General features: G+C 43.1%; 1 protein-coding gene and 1 long non-coding RNA gene across 16 annotated transcripts in view; one reads left to right on the top strand and one right to left on the bottom strand.

Annotated features, from left to right (window-relative positions):
- Window positions 1-8,458, top strand: part of LOC138755332 (uncharacterized) — a 121,752-nt gene extending 113,294 nt beyond the window's left edge. For all 3 annotated transcript variants that reach the window (XR_011352202.1, XR_011352203.1, XR_011352204.1), the window contains 2 exons: window positions 2,085-2,131; window positions 7,927-8,458. This is a non-coding gene — a long non-coding RNA (uncharacterized lncRNA). The remainder of the gene's footprint in view (window positions 1-2,084; window positions 2,132-7,926) is intronic.
- Window positions 1-23,964, bottom strand: part of LOC138755330 (lethal(3)malignant brain tumor-like protein 4) — a 291,580-nt gene that overhangs the window by 248,664 nt on the left and 18,952 nt on the right. For 12 of the 13 annotated variants that reach the window (XR_011352200.1, XR_011352201.1, XM_069921108.1 and 9 more), the window contains exon 3: window positions 9,231-9,412. The exons of the other annotated variant lie outside the window; for it this stretch is intronic. Coding sequence is in view for 10 of the 12 variants with exons in the window: in XM_069921108.1 (XP_069777209.1) it covers window positions 9,231-9,412 (182 nt within the window). In the remaining 2 variants the exon portion in view is untranslated. The remainder of the gene's footprint in view (window positions 1-9,230; window positions 9,413-23,964) is intronic. 13 annotated transcript variants of the gene reach the window in all.

Genomic DNA, 23,964 nt, shown 5'->3' with positions numbered 1-23,964 from the left:
TTTCTGCAGGTGTTCTGTGGAGAGCATTCTGATTACAGGTAGACCTCAGCTTTCAACCCACACAAAGAGTTAACCACACCTGCACAAACAACCACATTTTTTTTTTAAACTACACATCTGCACATGCTCAACATAGCACTAACACAGGCCATGTGCACAGTTGCCATTCTCCAAACATGCTAGAAACATGACAAGAAAAAGGAAAAATATATCCCTTGCTGATGAGCTGCTGAGGAAAACTATAACTTTGGAGTTAAAAATGAAAGCCACTAACCAACATGACTAAGGTAGAAAGGACAATGGTACAGCATTGTTAATTGCATCTGGAACGTATCAGCAGCATGGGAGAATGTTACAGGAAGATGCATGAATGGAATTTGGAAAAAATGTCTCAAACGTTACGCTTGAATAAGGAGGATGTGCTTGATGAGATTAAATAGAACACTGTGATTGCTCACAATGGATCTTAATTTGTTAGTGAACATTGAAGATGTGGAAGAGTTATTAGATCTTGATTCGAAGGAATTGACCAATGAGGACTTAATTGAATTAGAAGAGGAATGCATCGCGGAGGAAGAGGAAGAGAAATAAGATGAGGAACCATAGAAGAGGTTCACCGTTAAGGGGTTGTCCAATGTGTTTGCACAAATGAATAAGGCCCTTGCTGAGTTTGAATGCATGGACCAGAATGTTGAAAGATATGCCAAGATTGATCACCAAATTCAGGATGCTTTAAGTTCTTATTGTCAAATTTACGATTTAAAAAAAAGAAACAAATGGTGCAAATGAATTTAGGCATGTTCTTCAAATGTCCTTCATCAACCTCCTGCCCATTAACCCATGATGAAGAAGGCGATTGTGAGGAGCCACAACTAAGTACCAGTACAAGTGCAGTGATGGGATCGAGTTCAGTTAAATGTTGACAATCTTTATTAAAACCACTATACAGTACAGATACAATACATATTTACCACAGTATTAAAAGTGCTGAGTTACTTGAAGTTCATATGTGGTGTATCTTTATTAAAAGGTTCTGTAATATACATATGTTGAGAATTATCATTAAAAGTTCATTTGCTTAAAATGTTTTTTGAAAGATTGCCTCAGGACCCATTTTGGACAGGCACGGTGGACTGAACCCGACATGACAAATTTGAGTTCTGACCGATCCTCCGGTCCCAATTACAGTTGTAAGCTGAGGACTACCTGTAGTTGCATCACAATGCACAGGAAAGAAAAAGACAACAGCATGGTGAACTTGGCCATGGCCATCATGGGCATCAGCCTTCACCCCAAAGACATCAACCGGAGGTTGTCTTAAGGAAGCAGCCTCTACCCTCAAGGACCCTCATCACCCAGGCCATGCCCACTTGACACTGCTACCTTCAGGAAGGGGGTACAGGAGCCTGAAGTCAAACACCCAACAGCACAGAAACGTCTTCCCCTCTGCCATCAGAATTTTGAATGGACAATGACCCACAGATACCACCTCACTTTCTATTATTTTTGTATTAATTTATTTATTTTAAAATGTAATTTATATCTTTAATATTTGCACCGGTAATGAAAATTTGCACCTGTAATGCTACTGTAAAAACAACAAATTTTGTGACATGTTCATGACAATAAAATCTGATAGTTTTCCTTAAAGTTACTAACTTAAAACTTGAGATCGACAGTATTTGACAACATTTATATAATTAGGGCAGCACCGTTACATAGTGGTTAGCACAATGCTATTACAGCACCAGCAACCAGGACTAGGGTTCAAATCCTGTGCTGCCTATAAGGAATTTGTACATTCTTCCTGTGTCTGCGTGAGTTTTCCCTGGGTGCTCCAAAGGCATGGGCTCATTGGCTGAAATGGCCTGTTACTGTGCTGTATGTCTAAATATTCAGCACTCATACTTTGATTTCCCCCTTCTACCAACTTAAAAGATGTGTACGCCCATCATTCTTCATTGTTCACTTCTCTGCTTTGAATATTATCATCCATATTGTAAGAGTTAAAATGTATTTCTTGCAAGCAAAATCTGTTTTGTGGCTTTCAAGCAATTGTTTAATATATGCCATGCCATCTCCAGGTAACAGCCATTTTGAAGGTCACAGCTTGCCTGAGAGAGATAACCAGGTCAGTTATTTTTTTTTAGTTTCTTTGTTCTATGAAATGGTAAGGGAGTTGGACAACTTTTATTGACCATTTAACCATCGTATAACAAAGTTTAATCATCATCTAACAAAGGTTTTATAGCCTGTAACAATTCATCACAACTGATAATAACGTCAAACCATGGAAAACTCAACTCAACTTTATTGTGAATTTGTTTGAATGAGCCATAGACAACAACAACAACAACATTCTAATTCCTGCAAGCGAATAGAAAATAGTCCCTACAACTTTTTAGTCAATAAAAGACAGAATTTAAGTCAATAGAAAATTGGAAATTGGATTTGGAATATGGATTGGATCGAATGGGCTCTGTTTAGAGCATTTCGATCTCAAGGAGGCATGATCGTTGACAGCAGCACCAAGGCCATTGAAGAAGCAGTAAGCCTTACTAAAGCATTCCTTCTGTGTGTTTATTGTAAGTAAGAACACTGTTTGGAGAACCTGCCACTTGCCCTTTGAGGAATGTTTTAGTTTTGGAATTATTGTCGTGCATATTTGATGTTTGAGTGCAATGGTCAGCTGCAGCTGGGGCTTCTGCCCCTGAGGAGCAATGTGTCGAGAAGATGAAGGTCATGGAACTTAATGAAAAATTGCAAAAATGCCAATAAGATACGTGGAATCAAAGCTACTCTTCAAGCAAGGCTGAAAAAGGCAAAAGAAAAGCAGAAAGTTGCAGCTGCTGGGAGTATAAATCCCACAGAATTACTGTAAAATAAATCAATAAAAACTAAGATCAGCCACGTCGAAATGGCTGAAGCTGTGCCACAAGATGGTGTTGAGTAGGACGGTCGATCGAGAGTGGAGACAAAGTCCGATATAAAGGCAACATCTGAAGTAGAGGATGATACTTGACCAGAGGAAAGCTGCCTCAGGATCTTCGTGATGCCATCACCCTGTACAAAAACAAAGGCGAGAAATCAGACTGCTCAAACTACAGGGGAATCATGCTGCTCTCCATTGCAGGCAAAATCTTCGCTAGGATTCTCCTTAATAGACTAATACCTAGTGTCGCCGAAAATGTCCTCCCAGAATCACAATGTGGCTTTCGCGCCAACAGAGGAACTACTGACATGGTCTTTGCCCTCAGACAGCTCCAAGAAAAGTGCAGAGAACAAAACAAAGGATTCTACATCACCTTTGTTGACCTCACCAAAGCCTTTGACACCGTGAACAGGAAAGGGCTTTGGCAAATACTAGAGCGCCTCGGATGCCCCCCCAAGTTCCTCAACATGGTTATCCAACTGCACGAAAACCAACAAGTCAGATACAGCAATGAGCTCTCCGAACCCTTCTCCATTGACAACGGCGTGAAGCAAGGCTGCGTCCTCGCACCAACCCTCTTTACTATCTTCTTCAGCATGATGCTGAAACAACCCAATAAAGACCTCAACAATGAAGACGCTGTTTACATCCGGTACCGCACGGATGGCAGTCTCTTCAATCTGAGGCGCCTGCAAGCTCACACCAAGACACAAGAGCAACTTGTCTGTGAACTACTCTTTGCAGGTGATGCCGCTTTAGTTGCCCATTCATAGCCAGCTCTCCAGCGCATGACGTCCTGTTTTGCAGAAACTGCCAAAATGTTTGGCCTGGTAGTCAGCCTGAAGAAAACTGAGGTCCTCCATCAGCCAGCTCCTCACCATGACTACCAGCCCCCCCACATCTCCATCGGGCACACTGAACTCAGAACGGTCAACCAGTTTACCTACCTCGGCTGCACCATTTCATCTGATGCAAGGATTGACAAAGAGATAGACAACAGATTCGCCAAGGCAAATAGCGCCTTTGGAAGACTACACAAAAGAGTCTGGAAAAACAGCCACATGAAGAAACACACAAAGATCAGTGTGTACAGAGCCATTGTCATACCCACGCTCCTGTTCGGCTCCGAATCATGGCATCACCTATGGCTCCTAGAATGCTTCCATCAGCGCTGTCTCCGCTCCATCCTCAACATTCATTGGAATGACTTCATCACCAACATCGAAGTACTCGAACTGGCAGAGTCCGCAAGCATCGAATCCATGCTGCTGAAGACCCAACTGCGCTGGGTGGGTCACGTCTCCAGAATGGAGGACCATCGCCTTCCCAAGATCGTGTTATATGGCGAGCTCTCCACTAGCCACCGAGACAGAGGTGCACCAAAGAAGAGGTACAAGGACTGCTTAAAGAAATCTCTTGGTGCCTGCCACATTGACCACCACCAGCGGGCTGATATTGCCTCCAATCGTGCATCTTGCCGCCTCACAGTTCGGCGGGTAGCAACCTCCTTTGAAGAAGACCGCAGAGCCCACCTCACTGACAAAAGACAAAGGAGGAAAAACCCAACAACTAACGCCAACCAACCAATTTTCCCTTGCAACCGCTGCAACCGTGCCTGCCTGTCCCGCAGCGGACTTGTCAGTCACCAACGAGCCTGCAGTAGACGTGGACATACCCCTCCATAAATCTTCGTCCACGAAGCCAAGCCAAAGAAAGAAAGAAGAAGAGTGTCAAATGCTGGAAGCAGGAGAAGTAAGGAGTTCTAGAGCAGGCTCCAGAGGCTCAAGTACTGAACCTACACATTTAAAGGTTCAGGCATACGCGGCAGCTCTAGAAGAAGAAAATAAATGCTTCAAATTAAAGTTCTGATGCACCATCAACAACTCCAAAAGACTGGCAGTTATGCAAAACTGACAGGCTTTTATTCACAATAGAATGGAGGCCCGTCTATGCTGGTTCACTGTCCTGAGTTAGGGAGGGGGCTGTGGAACGGTTACCTTTATTCAGGAGTCTGTAGGTAGAGCCACAGGTACAGCCAGCCCATGGGTGTCCCCCGACAGATAAATATACAGAGAGTGGTTTACCACAATTTGCCTTAGAAGAACTAGAGGAAGAGCAGGAGGAGCAGCTACAAAGGAACGCAGCTAAAAAAGATAGAGGGGCAGCTAAGGAAGCAGTTAAAGAGGAAAGGGAGCAACTGGAACTGGTGCTCAAAGTAAATTATCTAAAGAGTTTAATGTTTTGGAGTCATGTTTTGAAGGAGGACAACAGAAAAAGAAAATATTTAATACCAAAGAAAAGCCAGTGTTATGGTTACAAGACTTGCAGGGCCCCAAAATAGACAGGTTAAGGCATAGTGGTGCCAAAACTCATGCCCAAATAATGAATCCAATACACATTGATATGAGTCAAATACCATCTTATGAACCAGAATACTACCCGCTCCTATCAGGTAACAGAAATCTGGGCGAACAAAGTAACTTGCATCCAGGCACAAAAAGACAAAATGAATTGGCTGCATCATTAATTCAGTTACAGACTCTCTCTTCTCTGCCCAAGAGAAAGAATCCAGTTTTTGATGGTGATCCACTTCAATTCCAAGCATTTATGAAAAACTTTGAACACAGTATTGAAATTAAGAGCAAAAGCTCAGAGGACTGTCTATATTATTTGGAGCAGTTCACAAGCGGACAACCACAAGAACTTGTAAAAAGTTGCCATCACTTGGCCTCAAATGAAAGATTGCAAAAGGCTAAGTTTTTACTAAAGAAGCATTTTGGCAACAAACATTAAATTGCTACTGCGTATGTCCAGAAGGCTCTTTCATGGTCATCAATAAAACCGAACGACACAAGGAGTTTACAAGCTTACGCCCTCTTTCTGAGGATGTTTCAACGTCATGATGGAGATCAGCATCTATGAGAGCTATTAATATCTATTAATATGCTAATCATAATAAATAAATTACCCTATCGGATGAGAGAACTATAGAGAAGTTCAGTTATTGAATACCGGAAAAAATGCGATGAAACTGCTCCTTTTAATGATTTGGTGGAGTTCATTGAAGGGCAAGTGGACGTTATTACAGATCCAGTGTATGGAATTATCAAACAGTAAGTAAAGAAATTGAGAGGTCAAAAATCATACCCTCAACCAAAATTTTTTTAAAGTACATTTGCCACCTCCTTAGCAGTAGTGGATAAAGATATTAAGGAAAATCAAAGTTTGCCTGTTGTGAAGAAATGTTTTTTTCTGTAATGATAAGCATGATTTGGGAAAGTGTGCACAGATGGAAAAGGCACAGTGAGAAAATTGCTTTTTTGAAGGTAAGTGGAGTATGTTTTGGCTTTCTGTATAAAGGACATATTAGCAAAGGCAGCTGCGACATATGTAGTCAAAAGCTTCCCAAAATACTACACGTTTCAGGAAAAGAAGACAACAGAAAAGAAGAAAATGGAAAAGGAACAAATGACAAGAAAAGAAGCAAATGAAAATGGGGCTGAAGCCTGGTATTGATAAATGTTCTTACTGGGGCCAGAGAGAACTGCAAACTTTTGATAATACCCGTGCAAGTCAAGGCCAAAATAGGAAGTGCAATAATGCATACTTATAGATTTTTGACCCAGGATGAACCACATCATTTTCCACCATGGAGTTAATGAATAAGCTTAATCTTCAAGGAAGGAGTACAACAATTCTATTAAGAACTAAGTCAAGTTAAACACATTGAAACCAACGTTGTTTCAGGTCTAAAAATTGCTGGATAGTAATGATTTTTGTGAACTTCCAGGCATATACACTCAGAAGACTATGTCTGTGCATTAAAGAAACAACCCACATCAAAATGATACTGAACCTTGGATGCATTTGAAAAATGTTTGTTTACACGAAATCAACTCTGAGTTTGAGTTGCTGATTGGTTCAGATGTACCAAAAGTTCTGGAACCACTAGGTATGATAAGAAGTGTGGGAGGTGGACCTTATGCTGTCAAAACTATGCTTGGTTGGAATATTAATGGACCATTAGGAGAAAGAAGAGGTTCAAAATTAATTGGCTATGTGTCAACAAGATATTGATTGTTAAGCTTAATAGGTTGTGGGAACAGCAGTTCAAGAATGACTTTCCTGAGTGTGGTGGATCCACTGTTAATACTGTTTGTATCTGTAGGGCTGGCCCACCCCTCGCTAATTGTACCTGTGGCTCCTCCCCCTTATTCTCCTAATAAAGGTCAGAGACAACAACATTCTAATTCCTGCAACAGATTAGAAAGGAAAATAGTTGCTACACACATTTACCCACAGAGCTCCTATGATCTGCATTTTCCTCAATTTTGCTAGGCTGCCTAATTCTGCATAATCAAACATTATTTCATTTTTTTGTTCAATCAATTGGTATTCTTATGAGTGAAGACAAGAGTTTTCAGCTTAAATATGGCATCTGAAATCAACAGGTAGTATACTAGCCTTATACTTCAGATTACTAGTGCTAGTTCCTCATTGATTTTTGCTTAAATCTCATTTTCCAATATTTTTACTCAGTCATCCAATATGTAGCAAATGTAGTGGGGATAGGATTTTGAGAGAACAGTTAAGAATATTCAGGGAAACATGTTCAGAAACACAGCTTCAAGGTATCATTGGGATGGCTAAAAGCAATCATGATTGTTTTATGAAATTTAATGCACTGGTGCTATGCTTCTCACTATATCAGTGACCTGCCACTGACCATTGCCAAATTTTCCAATCAATGTGATTTGAGTACTTTAGGCAGGTTACCCAGAAGCATGTATTTTTCATGAATTACAGAGCTAATTTTGCACAAATAAATTTGCAATTCACTTGATAAAATTCTGCTAGTACCCAGTAACAAATATCATTCAATGACATAGGCTTCATTAAAATACTTTCAGATACTGTATCAAATGCACATTTTTTTGCAAATAAGCTTCGAGCTGAATTCATATTGGTGATATCCTGCATCTTTTAAATTTCAGTTATGGCCGAGTGCCCAGGAATGCAGGAGGCTGCAGGAAGTGACTAAGTCCATCATTGGCACAGACTTCCCAACCATTGGGAAATAGTTGTGAGGTGCTACCTCAGAAGGCAGCCATAAAGGATCTCCATTATGCTGGTCACAATCTCTTTTTGGTTTTACTTTCAAGCAAAAGGTACAGAAGTCCAAGACCTCCACTTCTAGGTTCAAGGAAGTTTTTTCCCCCCAACAGCTATCAGACTTTTGAACCTCTGTGTACAACCTGAACAATAAACTCTTCCAAGACAACCAAAAGATCGGTCTTTACCAATAAAATATTACATTTTTTGCACTAACTGCCATGGTAAATATTTAGCTATCCTTATATTTATAGCCTTTTTTGTCTCATGGCATGTTGTGGTCATTTAGTTGGTACTATTGTCAGATCTTATGTACCTGTTTGGCTGCAGAAAACACTAATTTCAGTGCATTTCTATATTGTATTTTGTATATGACAATAAACTTTCATATCATGCTGTACTGACAATAACCACACCAGCAGTGCAAGTTTAAGACAGCTTTAATAAACTAATATGTACACTAAGAGGTCTTGTCTCTCTGCAAGGTGAACCTGGAAGGTGAGACTGTAGCTCTGGACTGCTTTATATACAAGGTCACTGGGATGACCCCTGGTGACCTAGTGGTGTAATTACATATCACCACACATACATAGATATGAAATAATTTATCATCCACTGACCACTTTTAATGATCCTTCACTTACAACTGATAACAAACCTGCAGACTATCAGTGGGGATGGGGGTAGCACAGCGAGCTCAAACTCCCTTCCAGACCACCAACAGGATTGTGGTTATGGCTTGGTGCAAAAATCTTGAGAAATTTTATATTTTTGCTTTCAAATTCACAACCTTCTTTTATTTATTACTCGTTTATTACATAGGACACAGGTTAAGAAGTACAGATTTAAACAACTTAAACAATGATTTCAATAGAAACTTACACCAGCAAGCCAAAATGATTTAGTCACAAAGTGTTAGTTTATAAATAAACATGACTACAATCCTTCATCCACACAGTTCTTAAACATTTCAATCAACTTTTCTTCCCTAATGTGTCGTTGTAACTAACTAAACTTGCCAACAAAAAAGTAAAATGTTTAATTATCTATAAAATAAATTCAACTTTATGAGTAATTAAGATGGAATGGAGGGGGAGTTTTGAAGGTCTGTTTATTTACACTTGTAGTTTTTACACAAAACAAATAAACAAGATAACTTTAAAATTATGTTTTCAGGAATGCATACCTTTAGGTCACTTCCAGGCAAAAAGCCTACACCATTTTTCCATTCCATTGCACTGTATATGTCAAAATCTTGTACATTTGTGGTCCTTGATTCGGCTTCTTCGTCTAGCGTTTCCATTTTGATTGGTAAAGCCTGCCAACTTTTTTCTTCTGAGGCCTTCCTCTTTCCAACAGAATTGCTCACTTTAAGTAATTGAGAAATAATAGATATTTCAGATTTATCTTCTTCATGGCTACTACTTTAAAATAAGGACTTGCTTTTTACATCACACTTGGAATAATCTAGGTGAAAGAAAGCATGCTAATCAAAACAGATGCAAGGCAACAAAGACTGTTTTGCGATTACAACATTCAAAATGAATAGGAGATAAAAGGTTGTGGAGAAAATTTGCAGAAGTTGCTTAGTGGCTGAAATTAATAAACAAATTCTTAAAGAACAGGCTTGTAGATTTTCCTGATGTTAAACTGATCTATGCTGTCGGGAAACATTAAAAAATGTATTTATTAAAAAATAAACGCAGAAAATTCACCAAATCTCAGTTGAACCAAACTGTTGTTCATCTGACTAGAACAATGCAAGTCAAAATTGATCATAGACCAAAAGGTTGATAGTAAAATATTTCACCTCTGTGAAACATATTAAGTTTCATAGTTAATAAAAAACTCAGAAAAAGCAAGGATTCAGATCTTGGCCACTTTTTTCTTAATTTTAATCAAATAAAATGTGACAAATAAACATTTTTATTAACTACCTCTCAAAGAAACAGATTTAATTGAAGCTTACAGTTTGTATTAATATTATCTTGATTAAAGTAGTGATCAACAGGCCAACTACTAAGAAATGTCATAAAAGGGTAATTGGTTGCATGATAAAGCTTTGACAGATTTCTGGATAGTGGAGGGAGTAAGGGACATGGAAATTCGGCAGGTACATGCTGTTGACCAGGTTTATTAAATGCTTATATATCCAGTGAGAATATACATTTTGCAAACTTCTACCCTCAAATGACTATACACAAAGCAAATTTTGTAAAATACGAAAGTGGTTGAAGTAAATTGGCAAAGATAAAGATACCTAACCAATGTTTCTGGCTTGAGCCCTTCAAAACAAGGTAAATATTTTTTGATTGAAAATTATTTTTAAAATTTAGACATACAGCACGGTAACAGGCCATTCTGGCCCACATACCTGTGCTGCCCAATTAACCTACAACCCTCACATGTTTTGGAGGGTGGAAGGAATCCATAGCACCCAGAGGAAATCCACACAGAGGGAGAACACAACTCCTTAGAGAGTACTTAATTAATATGCCAACCTAACCAGGATTAAGATGAGACTTTCCTAAACTTTAACTTAAATGTAGATATATTTTAGCATATAGATTGTAACACACAGAAATGACACTAACATCATAAGTGCCAAAATTTGGCACCTCAAAATTAAGTGCACCACAATTATTGGCACAGAATTAAAATCATAGTTCTACTAATTGTATCATTTTTCAATCCCAGCTCAATAGTAGAGCAACCGGGCCAGCAGTGTAGTCATTATATTTCTTGTCACTGTCATCCTCCAATCACAGGCTACAATTAATCATAATGCCACAATTTTCTATTGTAAAACACTGCTTTGACAAAAGGTCAAACTTTTTTCCCCAAAAGTATAGAAAAAGAACACAATGCAACAAGTTTATGTTCCTCAAGATAACTTCACCTCACCTGATCAACATATTTTTGAGCTTTTTTAAAAAAAAATCTTATACTTAATTACCTTTACTCCAGTGTTGCTAGCATTGACATTCAATTTTCATCATTTGTGGAGCTCATCCATACTCATTTCAAAATAGTATTTACATTTAAAGTCAGACAGTCATTGCATTTCCTTGCAGAACATCTCATTTATAGCAAAGAATGGATTAACAATCATTTAAGCAATTTTCCATTGGAATTGATTGGAAGGTCTTCCTTTACTGCAAAGCAGTAAAATAAAATTTTTAAATAAAATTTTAAAATAACATTTTAAAATAAAATGTCCAAACAGCAATGAGGGAGCTACTTTAGAATCTTTCTCCAATTTAGAGAATTTTTTTTAAACAATAAATGACAATACCCAAGACCTTGGGAATCGTCCCAGCTTGTACTATAGTTGCAATTCATGATTTTGATCCAATTGCCTTGGAGAAAGCTACTGAATACTTCATGTAATTGAAGGCATTTTCTAGTTCTGAAAAAGCCAGCCAGTACTCATCAGGAAGCAGCTTTATTTAAGAATCCATATGAAGCTTAAATATTAAAAATATGACCACAATTCAAAGAATGATTGATTTGTTGTAATTTGAAGTGTCAGACATCTTGATAGGTGTGTGCAAATGCATAGCTCCCTTTCTTGCCTCTCTAATTGGAGACCTGTGACTTATAATGTGACTCAGGAATTTCTGATGTGTCCATTGCTGTTTGTCATCTATATCAAGCATTCTCAACAAAAGGCCCAACATCCACCCTGAGTGCAACACCACATTTAAATAAAAGCCTTGTTTTCTTTTCACCTCACATAATTTTTTTAAAACTTTTTTTAATGTAGTTTGTAGGAGAGAAGTACGGTTGAAACCAAAATTTCACTGCTTCACAGGGAAAGTGGCCCACAAATTTTTAGCTGTCTTGGGGGGGGGGGGGAGGATCTATATCAAGAATCTGGAAGATAATGTGCTAAATTAGATAAGAAAGTCTGCAGATGGCACAAAGATTGAGGGTGCAGTAGACAGAAAGGTTTTCAAAGCTTGCAGCAGGATCAAGATCAACTGGAAAAATGGGCTGCAAACTGGCAGACGTAATTTAATGTGGAGAAGTGTGAGGCTTTGCACTTTGGGAGTACTAACCATGGTAGGACATGTATATCAAATAGTAGGGCACTGTTGAGTGCAGTAGAACAAAGGATTCTGAGAATAGAGCTACATAATTCCCAGTAAGTGGTTGTAAAGAGAATTTTTGGCACATGGACATCAAAAATCAATGTATTGAGTATAGGCGTTGGGATGTTATAATGAAGTTAGCCAAGACATTGGAGAGGCCAAATTTAAAGTGTGTGTAGTTTTGGTCATCAAACTAGAGAGATCAAAAAGATTGAAAGTGTGCACAGAAAATTTACTTAGATGCCGTCAGGATTTGAGGAGCAAGTTTAAATAGGATAAGACTTTATTCCCTGTAGCAATCAGAGACGGAGGTATACAAAATTATGAGGTGTGTAGTAAATGTAAGCAGGCTTTTTCCACTGAGATTAGGCAAGATAAGAGCAAGAGGATATGGGTTATGATAATAGGTGAAATATTTAAAGGCAACACAAGGGAGAACTTTTCCACAAAGAGAGTGTTGAGAGTTTGGAACAAGTTGCCAGCTAAAGTGATGAATGCGGGCTTGATTTTGACATTTAAGAAAAATGTGAATAGATAACTAGAGGTAAGGGGTATGGAGGGCTATGGTCCGGATTCAGGTCAATGGGACTGTCGTGATATAACCACCACTATAGCCGCACTCCTACTAGCCTACTGCAGGGGGCACCATTGTACCTGCAGGTAAGTAACCTAAGAGACTGGCCCAACCTTGTTGACTGTCAATCACCAGCCCATTATAAAGACTCAAGCCGGCCCTTTCCTAAACCAGTCGGTGTGAAGCTGGAGGATATACGCATATCCGGTGCTTTCTACTTAAAGCTGATTAAAGGCTGTAGTACAGTCTTTTGAGTTTTGTGTTGTTTGCTGCACCACAGTGCACCACAATTTAATCATCTTAAATTTTGAGGACCATTGAGATTTCTCACCCTTGAGAGTGTTGTGTATGCACTCACACAATTAAGACTTGGAGATGTGATGCTTTCTCATGCTTTTCTTCTATTAGACTAACCTGGCTACTGTGACAAGCCCAAAGGACCCCAAAACCCAGCAGCAACAGACATTCACCAAGACAAGTAGTTACTTAAACAAAAGTTGTTTTTAATTATTTTTAAACATGAAAACAGAATCAAAATTTAACTTATCCCTATACTCAATTAACCCAAATTAACCCCCTTCTAATTCTAAGCACAAGTGTATGTAATGTGCGTGTAAATTTAAGAAAAGTTCTTTAGTTCGCAGTTCAATCTCACTTTTCCTTCTTCCAAGTTCTCTGGATGCAGGCAATTCTTATACTGTGCACAGAATTTAACATGAGTAAAGTTCACCAGGCTTTGATGCTTGAAAGGTAAATGTTTACCACTCAGGAAGGTTCTTGTAGTGTTTGCAGAGAGAGATATTAGTTGTTTCGGGATCTCCACAACTGAGATACCACCATTAGTCACCTCAATGTCTCGCTGATGAAACTTGCCCCATCAGGGTCTTCAAGATGGTAACCTCTTTCTTTCAGGCTATCACAGAGTTCCTTTCTTTTCTACTTATTCCAAGAGAAACATCTGACAGATAGCATTTCCAGCCATCCACTGCTCTGGAGCTTTTCATCAGTTTCAAGCTTCCTGGTTTGCACTGTTCAGCTGCTTTCAGTGTCACACACACTAGCTGAGCTTCTTGATCTTGTCTTCTCTCTCTCTCTCTCTCTCTCTCCAACTGAGACTGCCAGAAAACCCATGTGACTTTCTCACTTGCAAAAACCCTCACCTTCTTCAGCAAACCACAGGAGTTCTCATCTCTTGGTCAAACTGTTGTCTTAGGTAAACAAAATCCAGGTGTGCCCTTTCTGTGAGCACTTTGCAGAAAGGTCAGAAGCCTTGTAGTTATTCAACTATCTAGCCTGTCTCCCATTCCAAACAATGGTCTATTCATTTCATGATGTCATTTCAATTAGCATCTACATGTGAAATATGCATAAGAGTCTCCAAAGATCCTGCAATGTTACTGAATATGAATTCTTCAGCCTTTCAAATAAGATCTGTTTTAAAATGTGTGTATGTATGTAACCTACTCTAATTTTACCAAATTCTCCCAAATATGTATATATTACACTACTAACACACAATATATATGGTGACTTAATGACCTGGGCATCATGATGTCCAGCAGGGTGCGAGCTTATACCCAACTCTCTTCACCACCACCACCCACCCCCACCCCCCCACCCCCAACCCCCATGCAGTAAAATCTGACTTGGCCCCTTTGAACTTATAAGATTACATCGGGTCCAGGACTACAAGTTAGAATTAGAATACATCTCATGAGTAGTTATAAATATAAAAGGGAAAGTATTTAATAATAATCAGGGCACATAGTCCTTAAAGTGTTCAGGTGGTCTTCTTTCTCTTGGCATGGTTTGCTGTGTCTATCTTTGCTCGGGTGCTGTAGATAGTCGGGTCAGCGGTCGAGTCGGTGACGACTGCCCGTCTTCGCTGATCTTCAGCAGCGACTGCCCTTCTTTGCTGCCCTCCTGGCTGTGTGTCTCAGTTACTGGGCTCCTCGGCTCCGCAACCGTCTCTGCACCTCACCCCACTCGGTCTGAGGGGTGGGATGGTTGGGGCAGGCCATGGCAGGTCTAATTCCACATCCTCCAGTTCATGAGACAGTTCATGGACCTTAGTGGCAGTCAATGTTTGTAATTAGTCAATGTGCTGCTTCCACAATCTGTTCCTCACTAGAATAGAGCATATTCAGCAGGGACTCAATTTTTGTAAGATTACTCCCACCACCCATGGGTCTTTATATTGTCAATAATATTGTTCCTGAACTCTCTCACCCACTTTCAATGTTCTAGGTGAAGTCTGTGGCGATGCTGTTTGTTTTTTTCAGAAACCTGCAGCCAAACATTAATTCCGCTAGGGTGTGTTTTGTGGTAGAATGTGGCCTGTTTCTGTATCCCAATAGGAAATCTCTGATTATGTGTATCCAGAAGGCATTAAGAAGTTTCATGGTTTTCATTGCTTTTTTGAATGTTTGTACAAAATGTTCTGCCTCCCCATTGGTACTTGGGTGATAGAGTGCAGACAAAATATGTCTGATATTGTTGTCGCGCATAAATTTAAAAAAATGTTCTGATGTAAATTGAGGCCCATTGTCCATAACTAATTCATGAGGCAATCCATAAGTGGCAAAGATAGCTTGTAGTCAGTCAATGGTGGGATCTACTTTGGTATTTTTCAGCTGTGAAACTACTGGCCATTTGGAGTGCGAGTCCATAGCCATTAGGAAAGTCTCACCCATGAATGGTCCAGCGAAGTCTACATGAATCAGATGCCAGGGTTTGGATGGCCATTTCCATAGATTAGCTTCAGCTTGCAGCATTTTTGGTTGCATTGACTGACATACTTTGCATTCTCTTACTGTTGTTTCAATTTCTCTGTTTATGGAGGGCCACCAGACATGCATCTGGGCCAGTGCTTTCATTTGTACCATTCCTGGATGTTTGTGGTGTAGTTCTGATAATGTGGTAGTTTTCCATTTGGCTGGAATAATTGTACAGTTACCCCATAGTAAACATCCTTCTTTGACTGATGGTTCATGGCAGCATTTTAGTTTCAGATCTTCTGGAATGACTTCAGATTCAGTTGACCCATTAAGAGTGAAGTATAGGATCTTGCTTAATGTGCCTCTTTTCGGGTTTCTTTTGCGATCATCTGGGCTGTAATGGGCAGTTGTTGAAGTTGTTCTTAGTTGATGGCTGCTCCCTCTGCTGTCCATTTAATAATTTCTTCTAATTGTTCTGTGTGATAAGGCATCTGCATGGCTGTTGAGTGTTCCTGGTTTATGTTTTATATCATAGTTATATGCCACTAATAGTATGGCCCATCACTGAATTCTGGCCGCAGCTAATACTGATATACCTTTGTGTGGCTCCAGGATTAAACTAAGAGGATTAGTGTCTGTGATCAGGGTGATTTTTTTTCCGTAAAATTATTGGTGGAATTATTTTTTCACACCAAAAATGATTGTCAATCCTTCTTTTTCTAGTTGGGCATAATTGCGTTCACTTGTGGTTAATGTTCACGAAGCATACGCTACTGATGGCTCGCCTTTTTTGGTGATTTGGGATAGTACCGCTGGTGAAGCATCCAATGGCTAGTGTAACTTATTTACTAGGGTCATAGTGGATCAGCACCTATGGTAGTACACCACCTGCCTACTGCAGGGGGCAACTTCTGTGCCTGCAGGAGTGTAAGGGGACAGGACAACACCTGGCCAGCTGTCAATCAGTCAACCTGAATGGATCAAGCCCCACCCAGTCGGGTGTCAATCACCCTCCGGGATATAAGCCTGTGCCGGCCTCCCGAGGCCTCACTCAGAGTTGCTGCAGCCACAGCCAGCCTGGCTCTTCTAGTAGATTAAAGTCTGTTGTACAGTCTTTACCTTGTGTGTGTCTGATTCTGGCTAACAACGCACCACAATTTAATCTACAAAATTTTCCCACAGCTGCCATGGAAAAACTCCTGAGCGCAGGAAGCCTTGAAGTCAACCCACGCCACCTGGAAGCCCAGACAAGCTTCAAGACCTGGCAGCACGCAATTGAGGCAATCATCGAGGCGCACACAGGCGGCATCCTGGACTCAGATTGGAAGAGGCTGGTTCTACTCTGGTCAAAGCTGGGTCCCCACACCTTCCGGGCAACCAAAGGCTGCTCCACATACAAGAGCCCAATGGACACTCTCGAAACTTGTACAAGCCCCCCATGAATGCGGTCTATGCAAGGTACCTCCTCAACACCCGAGCCCAGCAACCTAGGGAGATAGCTGAGACTTACCTGGGACACCTGCGAGAGTTGGCCTGACCGTGTCTGGCTGAACCCGGGGTAGGCGCAGAGGAGGTCAAGAGGCTGATCTAGGAAGCCTTCGTCCGAGGGCTACGCTCGAGGGCCATCTGGCAGAAGCTGCTGGAAGATAGTATCTACGCCCTGATCAAGACAGTGGAAGTGGTCTGAACCCTGGAATCAGCACCACTGCACATCAAAGCCTTCGATTCCAGGTTCCCCCAGGCTCCCTCATGGCCCTGTCACACTGCAGCTGCAGCCCCAGACCAAGCTGGGGAGGAGTGGCAGGCGCCTGGCACCCCTGTTAGTACTGTGGGTCCTGGTGTGGGTCAGACCGACAATCGCGCCGAAACTGCCCACCTAGGTACCAGTACTGTTCCCGATGAGGCAAGAGAGGCCACTTTGCTATAGTGTGCCTCTTGAAACCACCCGGCAGCTCAGCGGCCCTCTATGACCTCCCCACCTCCACGTGCGCGTGCTGGGCGGCACCATTGTCCCCGCTACAACTTCTGCCTTCCCCGACTCCGATGGTGCAGCATTCTGCTCCACCAGCGAAGATCGCAGTGTGTGCCCCAAGCACCCGGACCAGCCCCCACCCTCACCAGCACCGCTCACCGAGAACTACAACGACATCACTTCCGGCTCACGGTGTGACATCATTTCCAGCAGACATAATGACATCACTGCAGCTGGCCGCGACGACGCCACTTCCCCCAGTGCAATGAACACGACTGAGGAAGGAGGCCAGCCACGCAGCAGGCCCCTACGTGCAGCCGTCATCTTGGGCCAGGCAGCGGCCTACACGGAGGGCCCCCGATGACAAAGAGAACAACATGGTCAACACAAGCGATGACCAGGCCACCCTACCGATGCTCCCAACACCTCCGGACGCTATTGGCTGCCGCACACCGCACCCCATGACCGACGTCAACATGGTCAACACAGGCATGACCAGGCTGCCCTACCTATGCTCCCCACGTCTCCGGATGCCATCGGCTGCTGCACACCGCACTGCACGACCGACGTCGATGTGGTCAACATGGACAATGACCAGGCCACCCTACCAATGCTCCCCACACCTCTGGACACCATAAATCGCTGCGCACAACTGGAAGTGATGACTCCGACCCCGAGACAGTCCTGGCTGCCACCACACTGACCAGGAACATCCCTCACGACCTCGGGCACTCTATGATGGACGTGCAAGTCAATGGGCAGGTAACAAAATGCCTGTTACCAAAGTGGCAGCACCGAGAACTCATTCACCCGAGCGTGGCCCACTCCCTGAGATTAAAAGTCCACCCCACCACCTGCTCATTGCCCTCACTGCCAAGGATAAGACTGTTGGTACCCTCGGGCGCTGCTTGGCCGATATAACTGTGGGTGGGGAGACTTACACGGGGTTCAGGCTCCTGGTCATGCCCAAACTCTGCGCCTCAGTCCTCCTAGGCATAGATTTCCAGTGCTACCTGCAGTGTGTCACCCTTGCCTTCAGGGGGCCCCAACCTCCACTCATGTTACACAACACGCCAACCTACCACCCCCGGCCAACCTGTGGCCTCTCCACACTACGCATCACCCCACCGGCGCTCTTCCCACATCTTACGCTAGGCTGCAAGCTGATTGCCTCCTGAAGTAGGCACTATTGCGCCACAGACAGAGACTTCATCAAGGCGGAGGTGCGGAGACTCCTGGCAGAAGGTGTCATAGAGCCCAAATCCTGGTGGTCAAAGGGGAAGTAGGCCAAAAATAGTCGTGGATTACCATTAACCGCTACACCCAACTGGATGCCTACCCCCTGCCTAGGATTGCTGACATGGTCAACGAGATAGCCCGCTACTGGGTTTTCTCCACGATTGACCTGAAGTCGGCATATCACCAAATCCCCATCCACCTGAAGGACAAGCCCTACACCACCTTCGAGGCAGACGGGTGCCTGTACCAGTTCCGCCGAGTTCCCTTTGGGGTAATGAATGGGGTCTCCCTCGTCCAGCAGGAGATGGATCGCATGGAAGACAGGCACAAGCTAAAGGCGACATTCCCGCTTCTGGATAACGTCACTATCTGCAGCCATGACCAGCAGGACCACAATGCTAACCTGGAGAAATTCCTCCAGACAGCCGGGGAGCTGAACCTCACTTAAGACAAGGAGAAGTGTGTGTTTTGCACTACCCGCCTCGCCATCCTGGGGTACATCGTGGCCCATGGGGTCATCGGCCCAGATCCAGAAAGGATCTACCTCTCCCCACCTCATGCTAAAGGCCCTCCGCAGGTGCCTTGGCCTATTCTTCTATTACTTGCAGTGGGTCCCTAGCTTCTCGGACATGGTCCGCCCACTGGTCCAAGCTACAACTTTTCCTCTTCCACCCGAGGCACGGGCAGCCTTCATCCGCATCAGGCAGGACATCGCGGACACCACAGTGCTGGCCATGGATGAGGACTCCCCTTCCAGGTGGAGAGTGATGCCTCCAAGGTAGCCCTCGCCGCTACACTCAACCAAGGGGGGCGCCCCATCACTTTCTTCTCCAGGACCCTCCATGGCTCCAAGCTCGTGCATTCCACCATTGAAAAGGAGGCCCAGGCAATTGTGGAAGCGGTCCGCCACTGGCGCCACTACCAGGCCGGCAGGAGATTCACCCTCCTCACAGACCAGCGGGCCATGGCGTACATGTTTAACACTACCCACAAGAGCAAGATCAAGAACGACAAGATCCTGCGCTGGAGAGTCGAGCCGGCAACCTACAGCTACGACATCCAGTACCACCCCAGGAAGTTTAACAACTCCCCCGATGCCCTCTCTCAGACCTGCGTGTCTATACACGACGACAGGCTGCAGGCATTGCATGAGTCCTCTGCCATCCGAGTATCACCAGGTTGTACCACTTCATTAAGTCCCGGAACCTGCCATATACCATCAGGGACGTCAGGGACATGTCCGAGGCCTACCGGGTCTATGCGGAGTGTAAGCCCCATTTCTTCCGCCCGTCCCAGGACACTCGGACCTTCGAGCGTCTCGGCTTGGACTTCAAATAGCCCCTGCCTTCTAGTCCCCCATTCCATCAGGAACCACCCCGCTCGCACCACAGCCACCCTGACCACCTCAGCGCCGGCCGAAATTTAAGTGGACCTGCCCACACTGACCATTGACCAGGAGCCTGCCCTGCGACGGTCCCAGCAACAAAGGCGACCCCCAGACCAGATGAACGTAAATACCCTAGAACCACCTCCCCCTGACCCCCACCCCTGGATTCCTTTTAAAAAGGGGGTGAATGTAGTGATATAACCACCACTATAGTTGCACTCCTACCAGCCTACTGCAGGGGGCAACCATTGTATCTGCAGATAAGTAACCTGGGAGGTTGGCCCCCCTTGCCGACTGTCAATCAGCGGCCCATATAAAGACTCAAGCCAGCCTTTTCCTAAACCAGTCGGTGTGGAACTGGAGGATATACACGTATTCAATGTTTTCAACTTTCAGCTGATTAAAGCCTGTTGTCCAGTCTTTCAAGTTTTGTGTTGTTTGATGCACCACAGCACACCTCAGAGACTAGGCAACAAAATAGATGGGATGTTCTACGGTTCTTTTTTTTAAAAATAAGATAAAGATTTGAATGCAAGCTTGGGTCACGCTGTGAATCTCTTTGTGGTTACCACTAAATATTTTCTCTACATCAAAAGAAAATGATGCATATATTTTCTTGAAATAAAAGAAAACAAAATTACAAGTCTATTTTTAATCTCACCTTCAAAGCTTGTTTTCATTCCTCAAATCTTTTTTTTTATCTTATATGACATAATTTATACCACCTCTCAACTACGTAACAACTGCAAGCTTTTTTTTTTCTTTGGCTTGGCTTCGCGGACAAAGATTTATGGAGGGGTAAATGTCCACGTCAGCTGCAGGCTCGTTTGTGGCTGACAAGTCCGATGCGAGACAGGCAGACACGGTTGCAGCGGTTGAAAGGGAAAATTGGTTGGTTGGGGTTGGGTGTTGGGTTTTCCTCCTTTGTCTTTTGCCAGTGAGGTGGGCTCTGCGGTCTTCTTCAAAGGAGGTTGCTGCCCGCCGAATTGTGAAGCACCAAGATGCATGGTTTGAGGCGATATCAGCCCACTAGCGGTGGTCAATGTGGCAGGCACCAAGAGATTTCTTTAGGCAGTCCTTGTACCTCTTCTTTGGTGCACCTCTGTCTTGGTGGCGAGCTCGCCATAGAACACGATCTTGGGAAGGCGATGATCCTCCATTCTGGAGACGTGACCTACCCAGCGCAGTTGGATCTTCAGCAGCGTGGATTCGATGCTGTTGGCCTCTGCCATCTCGAGTACTTCGATGTTGGAGATGAAGTTGCTCCAATGAATGTTGAGGATGGAGTGGAGACAACGCTGGTGGAAGCGTTCTAGGAGCCGTAGGTGATGCCGGTAGAGGTCCCATGATTCAGAGCCGAACAGGAGTGTGGGTATGACAACGGCTCTGTATACGCTTATCTTTGTGAGGTTTTTCAGTTGTTGTTTTTCCAGACTCTTTTGTGTAGTCTTCCAAAGGCGCTATTTGCCTTGGCGAGTCTGTTGTCTATCTCGTTGTCGATCCTTGCATCTGATGAAATGGTGCAGCCGAGATAGGTAAACTGGTTGACCGTTTTGAGTTTTGTGTGCCCGAGGGAGATGTGAGGGGGCTGGTAGTCATGGTGGGGAGCTGGCTGATGGAGGACCTCAGTTTTCTTCAGGCTGACTTCCAGGCCAAATATTTTGGCAGTTTCCACAAAACAGGATGTCAAGCGCTGAAGAGCTGGCTCTGAATGGGCAATTAAAGCGGCATCGTCTGCAAAGAGTAGTTCATGGACAAGTTGTTTTTGTGTCTTGGTGTGAGCTTGCAGGCGCCTCAGATTGCTCTAATGATTAACAATATGATGCCTAATTCAGGTTAACCCCAAAAATATGCTGTTTGATTCAATGAAGGAAATTATGCATCATTTATATGACAATAATACATAAACTAAAAACTGTTGTGCTAATACAATTTAATATCAGCAAAATTGCAAGCAAATTTAAACTAAAATGGTTTCAAAAGGAATAACGTATCTACTTGGAGGGAAAAAAGTCAATTTATAATTGAATGTTGCTCTAGTTCAAGGGTTCCCAACCTGGGGTACATGTACCCCCAGTGATACATTTGCACTTTTCAGGGGGTACATTGGGTCTGAGAAAATAACCACAACTGTACAATACACGGTGTTGTAATAAGCAGTAGATTGCACAATGTCATCTTTTTTTTTTAATCCTTAATTTTTAGGGGTACATGGGAACCTATAAAAATGCCCAAGGGGTAGTGAGGAACAAAAAGTTTGGGAACCCCTGCTCTAGTTATTTCTCACATGCTCAAAATATAAACACTGCAAGTTCACATCATCCTCATTCCCAAACCAGGTGCATTAAATTGTGCGGACCAAATATCAGAGTGTTTTTTTTATTATAGTTGAGTATGTGCTTTTTTTTGTCAAATCTCATAGCCATTAACCTGGAGGATAGTACTAAGCAAACACTAATTGTTCCTAAAATTCCATTTACGACAAAAAAAATACCTAAATTAAATGATCAAATTAAACCCAAATTAAAATCTCAGGAAAGCATACTTAGTCCAAGCAGGTCACGAAGAAGATCCAGAGACAACTGAGGGACACTGGCAAAACAATGCAGATGTGGCAAAATATTAAAACAATAAAGGTCCACCAGTTAATCTTGTGAGTCAATGATAATAATGCCTCCCCTCTTTACAAGCTGAACACAGTTCGATGCAGAAAACAACAATACCAAAGAAAGCCCTGTTCACTGAGAAACAGGCACTCTCCATAGCTGCAGCTGAGATGAGGAGAATCCTATCCAGGGTAAATACCCATAAAGCAATAGGACCAGATAACATAACTGGTCAGGTGCTGAAGAAGTGTGCAAACCAGCTGGCTGAGGTCCTAACAGACATCTTCAATATTTCACTCCAGCAGCCATCATTGCCCCATTGCCCAAGAAAGAGATGGCAGCTGGACTAAATGACTACCATCCAGTGGCACAGACCTCCATGATCATGAAATGCTTTGAGCGACTGGTAATCAAAGCACACCTACTAGCAACAATAGGCCCATTCCAGTTTGCCTATCAACCAAATCGATCCACAGACAGTCCACTCTGTCCTGACTCACTTGGACAATGATGCCTCATATGCAGGCTTTTGTACATTGGCTTCAGCTCAGCATTCAACACAATCATTCCTCAGAGGTTAATGGAGGAACCATCCTCGCTGGGACTCAGTTCCCCTCTCTGCAACTGGATTATGGACTTTTGATTGAAAGGCCAGTCTGTCTGGGTTGGCAGTAAAACTTCAAGCCCCATCATGCTGGGCACAGGTGCCCTCAGGGCTGTAAGCTCAGCCCACACTGCTTACATTGCTAACTCATGACTGAACTGTGAGGTTCAGCTCCATCAGAATCATCAAGTTTGCACATGGCATAATGGTAGCTTGCTTCATTAGCAATGATGAGTCAGCTTAACAGGCTTGTGAGACTCAGCGTGGACTGGACAAAGGAGAAGATTGTGGACTTCAGGACGATGAAGGGCCAATCTCCACTACACATCAATGGCTCTGTCATAGAAAGAGTGGGGAGCACAAAGTTCTTAGCACCCATTTAAAGGGCAACCAATCCTGGGACCACTACACCCCCTCATTAGTCAGGAAGATGCTTCATCACCTTAAGGAAGATGAGGAGGGCAAGGCTACTGGCCACTGTCCTTACATTCTACAGGACCACAATAAAGTGTCCTGGCTGGCTGCATCATAGTGTGGTAGGGTAGCTGCAAAGCATCAGATCAGAGGTCAGTACAGAGGGTGACTAAAAATGATGAGAAGATCACTGGGTGTCTCTCTTTCCCTTATCAAATTATATTTTCAGGGAGTGATACTTAAAGTGGGCTCAGAGAATCATTGAGGACCCTTACCATCTAGCTCACAGTACCTCTAAGACAGTAAATTGAAG

Source organism: Narcine bancroftii, chromosome 2 (assembly GCF_036971445.1).
Source record: "Narcine bancroftii isolate sNarBan1 chromosome 2, sNarBan1.hap1, whole genome shotgun sequence".
Lineage (NCBI taxonomy): Eukaryota > Metazoa > Chordata > Chondrichthyes > Torpediniformes > Narcinidae > Narcine > Narcine bancroftii.
This window is presented reverse-complemented; position numbering and strand designations above follow the sequence as displayed.